Below are 4,992 nucleotides of genomic sequence, written 5' to 3' on the forward strand. Positions count from 1 at the left end.
ACCCCAACTTGGTAGAAAGCTTGGTTTTTTTTTTTTTCTAACGAATGAGAGATTTTGTACTAATTTTGGATTCTTTCTCATTACTGTGATAATCGCGAGGGCTTTGGCTGAAAAACCTCATTTGAGCATTTTTTATTGGGAAATTCTAGTGTGATAAAGCACAATGCATCTTCTGATTTAGAAATGTGGTTTCTGTAAAGACACATAACTTTGTCTCGTTCGAGTTAATGTATCTAATCTATTGATGGTTAGGGTTTGTATCATTGCCTTGTGGTAGTCTCATTTTGCACAGCAATATGTCAACCTAGCTCGAATTCGTCATCATTTATCATGCGAAGTGTGTTTCTTATTGTGTCAATTGCACTTGTCATACCTGAATTTAAACAATTATAGTCTCGATTAATTTACGACTGGAAAATTTAATTAAATATAAAAATTGCGATGCCTATGTTTTAGTCCACCAATTACAATACTAGTTAGAAGAAGTTTCCTCCAACCAAAGATAGAGAAACACATAGATCACATAAGAAAATTTTGTCGCACTAATATATTTACCACAGCATTTGAGTGAGAGTAATTTGGCCTTTTCAACAAAGAGATCGTATCAGGGGCATGAAAATAATCCCAATCTAGCTATTTTATCGGTTTGTAGGCTTGATTTGCTTTAGAAGATATTTTCAATCCAAAACCAAACCGATAAATCAGTCGACCGAAAGTTTAGGTTCGATCTGGTTTGATCAATCGGTCGGTGTTTCTTGATCACTCTTATACCAAAGAATTAACTATATAGAAGAAGGTGCTCTTTGGAAGACATGCATCTCTTTGATCCAATATCTCAAAGCATCACATGAATAGGATTCACTAAATTATATATTTGATCAACTAAGCATTCTAGTAATCACAGATTTGTTTTTGTCTAATTGGAGTAAGTACACCCGCCAAGAGAGGCAAGCACAACACTAACACGCCATAATTTGAGATTTTGCAAACCCTACACGACTTCACCACATTGTCTTTTAAGTTGTGCCTTGGCTCCCAACAGCGCTCGGCTCACTTCTTCATCTTCCGGCGCTTCTCTCGCCAACACCTCGTAGTCTTGTATCGAAGCCTCCCACTTGCCCAACTGATTGAAGAAATTAATAAAGCGAACATAGACTTCAAGAGAAGTAAACAATTACAATCAAATCGCCAAGTATTGAGAAGTACTAGGGTCATGTAGAGATGCGTTCAATTTTGCGAAATCATAATCAACTTCCGATGATCGGATGCATTCATGCTGAAGATTACGATTGCTCGGCTTTGTACTAAGCAAAGATTGATGAATGTTTTGAATGAAAATCACAATATTCGCCATTTTTATTGATAAGCATGTAATATTAGACATAAAGCATATCGAATGTTTTGCCGCAAGCTTATTCGGATGTATTTTATCATTTGATTTTTGATCGCGTCAAAAAGGCTCACCTTGGCGAAACAATCGGCTCTTCTTAGTCTGGCCTTACTGTAAGACGGGCGGACATTGAGTGCGGCGGTACAATCCTCGACCGCCTTCTCATACCGGCCCGGTTTGGATCGGCACGCGGCGCGGTTGCACAACAAGACCGAGTTATACGGGTCGTGCTCGAGCCCTCCTCCATACGCTACGCAAGCCTCGGAGAACCTCTCGGCTTTGAAGAGCTCATTCCCTTTGTGCCGGGCTCCCGCCACGGCTCGAGCCCTCTTAATCACATGGTTCACTTCCTTGTTGCTCGAGTCCAGCCGAGCCGCGCGTTGAGCCGCCTCCAAGGCATCATCAAATCTGCCTCAATCAAAAGGGCCATGGTTAAATGACTTGATTCTCATTCAAAATGTTAATTGGGACTGAGGGACCCCTAAGAGATGGAAAATATGACATTTAGCACACTTTTTGTCTCTTCTATCGATTTTGCCCAACACGACATTCACATATCTATCTGTTCGATTGCATAACATTCACGTCTAGTCGTTAATGGAACTAAACGATAAAAGATAAATAACTCATCACTCAATTCAATTACTTGGATTGTTAATGCAAACAATTGCTCGGATAACATATCAAAAAAATTCGAGATTAGTGTGTGAACCAGGTCTAACTGAGAAGTGTGTCACACGAGAAAAGATTAGGGTAATGTCATTATCTAATGAACATAGATAGTGGGAGTCTCCCAAGATGCAAGGTCGGCAAGAAAAGGGAAGAATTGGTGGCCCATTTGGGGATTTTCTTTTGGTAGGTGAGAGGTCAAATTATGGAGACTCAAATCCCAATCATCTCATTTCCGGGTTCTTCTTTTTGCCAACGAGCTCCCGCTTTTGAGCTGTTTGACATTTACCTAATTTTGCCCAAATCGAAACCGGGTAGGTCGAGCACCAAATGAGACCTTTGCCCCTTCTTTCCAATCTATTTCTTCGTGGCAATATGCTTTATGATGGACCCCGGCGAGACCAATAAAATGTTTCTTGGACTTTTAATTCCGTCTCCTCATCACTAGTCAATCACACCCACCAACAATTGAGTGACTTTGATGAACAGATTACGCTACCAAAGTGTGGAAACTTTGGCAATTTTTCTCTTAGGGGGTGCTATGAATTGAGTATGTTTATTTTTCTAAATTTTTCGACAAATTTCTTTCGCCCTCTTGAACTTCTCTCTTTTTTTCGAATTTGTGTCACGCCTCTCTCCATCACTTCCTACCCTAAATGAGTATGATCATGGATCTACCGCCGGAACTGATGTGCGCGCGTAAAAGCGAGGACGATGGTCGAAATATCCTGAAATATAAGGGCAATCGAAGAGAAAGATCACTAACCTGCCGACGGCCAAGTCAACTTGAGCCCGCACGACTAGCAAACCGGCATTCCCGATCGGACCCAGGAACTTCGTACATTCCTCAACCTCGAAATTCGGACCCTCCGACAGTGCTTCGTCCGCATCTTGGTGCTTCCTCAGCTTCAACAATGCCTCGGCTTGCAATGCAAAAATCTTCTCCAAACATAAAAGGAAAACCGTGATTCAGACATCGACCTCAAAGAAAAGATAAAGAAACTGCTCATTCTGGGCATTCGAAGAGATTGAAATTGGAGAAGTTAGACCTGAGGAGCCGAATCGGCGCCGGCCGATATGGCGCATCGGCTTTCTTTTATCAAAGTATTCCAATCCCATAGCTTGCGAGCTTCAGTGCATTTACTGAGATGGGACTGAACCTTTTTAGCTTTCGCAATGTCCTCCGGATCGGCCTCGGGCCCCGATTGTTTGTAGTGATACATCGCCTTTTCTGCTTCGCCTAATCTAATGCAGACGAGGAAGAACATTTATCGGAGCCGCGTTCCGTCGCAAGAACTTTAGTAAAATAGCTTAGGAATATTCAAATTGGATCCTCCAATTGTAGATGATTTAGGAAGGAACATTGTTTGGTGAGATAGAAGTTACCTGAGATACAAGGTTGCCAACCGATTATGAGCTCTTTGATAATGAGGATCGATCCGAATGGCTTCTCTGCACTCGAAAACAGCCTCGAGAAGTCGGCCCAAAGCAGTCAGAGCGGCGCTCCTGTTGCTCCTATACGAAGCCTTGTTCGGATCGATGGAGATCGCCGCGTCGTACAGTGCCAAGGCTTCGGCGAACCTACCGTTCTTGTAATCCTCATTGCCCATTATCTTCAGCGTCTCGGGGTCCATTCTCGTCGAGAGTGCGCGGCAGAAAGAAGCGGGGGGCGGTGACTCGCTAGGCTTTCTGTTGCTTTCTGCCGGTTTCTTCACGATGTTGCCCATCACACTGTTCGTGTATTTTCCATTAGGCATCGGAGCCTCGTTCCTCGTAGCTGCCTTTCCAATGTAGGAGTCCGGCACATTGCCCAAATTGCTTGCTTTCGCCGTCCCGGGTTGCCTCAAATTACCCAAGTTTCCGAAGAGCATTACATTGCCCGACGATGCACGGACAAGCGTGCTGCTTCCCCGGGACTTTTGGTGATCGGCGATCATGCTTTCTAGCTCACCCGATATGCCGGTCGCCTCTGGGGGAACCCTCCTACCTTTGCTGACATAGGGTTGCTTATGAGGGTTCTTCGCAGAACTGGTCACCCCGGACGAAGGCAACGCCATCCCCATCTCGTCGGCGACCTTGCTAGGGGCTTGCTTTTGGTAGTACATATTCGGATTCCCGCGGTGGTTAGGAGATGGCCTCATACTCATCGGCTTAGGTGGGGCTTCCGATCCGTTGGCACCAAGGAAGGTGGGCTCGTCAGACCCGCCGTGCCTCTGCCTCGAATTAGGGTTGCTCGGCGATTTAGTCACATTGCCTCCAACATTGCGCCCGGGGGATATGAACGACCCGGTGGACGTCGTCCTCCGCTTCCCGAACACCGCATTGAGCAGGCCGCAACCCGACGATCTCTCCGGCGAGGCATCCACCATTTTCCCTTCCGAATCCCGCGACGAAAGTGGGAGGTCGAATCCCGGAACGTAAGGAATCAGGAATCGAAATCGGAATCAAACGCCCCAAATGCAACCAAAGAGACCATGCGATGGAATCGTTAGGACACCGAGCGTGGTGAACGGAATTGAGTTCGGTTGAGGCGGGGCTTGGCTTGGCTCCAGGAGGAGAATGTACGTTCTTCAATGATGATTCGCAAGGTCTCCTGGAGTGGCAGCCAGAAAAAACAGCTGTTAATTTGTTCTCCCTCTTTCTGGTGGAGATGTGATGCAAGATGTCATGATGTGGGGAGGAACAAAATGATAATTTGAAGAATTAAAGAGGGGCAAAAAAAAATCATTTTTGTTTTGAGTACAATCAAAATTGCAATTATTATTATTATTATTATTATTATTATTATGAAAATTTTGTGCAAATCTTTATCCATGGTGGGGGGAACCAATAGACCCGGTCATGGAATTAAGGAGGATCTCTAGATTTTTAGTAAACAAAGGGACGTCGTGATGCCCTTTTCCTGAAAAATGCCCTTTTCATTTTGGACTTTT

At 44.4% G+C, this 4,992-nt stretch overlaps 1 protein-coding gene across 1 annotated transcript; it reads right to left on the reverse strand.

Moving 5' to 3' along the window:
* Window positions 1-850: 850 nt before the first annotated feature.
* LOC115744132 (inactive TPR repeat-containing thioredoxin TTL3-like) lies at window positions 851-4,760 on the reverse strand. Its single transcript, XM_030679239.2, has 5 exons — window positions 3,446-4,760; window positions 3,109-3,304; window positions 2,826-2,998; window positions 1,465-1,798; window positions 851-1,123 (listed from the first exon to the last, which is right to left on the reverse strand). Exons 1-5 carry the CDS (start codon window positions 4,426-4,428, stop codon window positions 992-994), a joined length of 1,818 nt encoding a protein of 605 aa, XP_030535099.2. The 5' UTR covers window positions 4,429-4,760; the 3' UTR covers window positions 851-991.
* Window positions 4,761-4,992: the final 232 nt, after the last annotated feature.

This window comes from Rhodamnia argentea, chromosome 11, assembly GCF_020921035.1.
Source record: "Rhodamnia argentea isolate NSW1041297 chromosome 11, ASM2092103v1, whole genome shotgun sequence".
Lineage (NCBI taxonomy): Eukaryota > Viridiplantae > Streptophyta > Magnoliopsida > Myrtales > Myrtaceae > Rhodamnia > Rhodamnia argentea.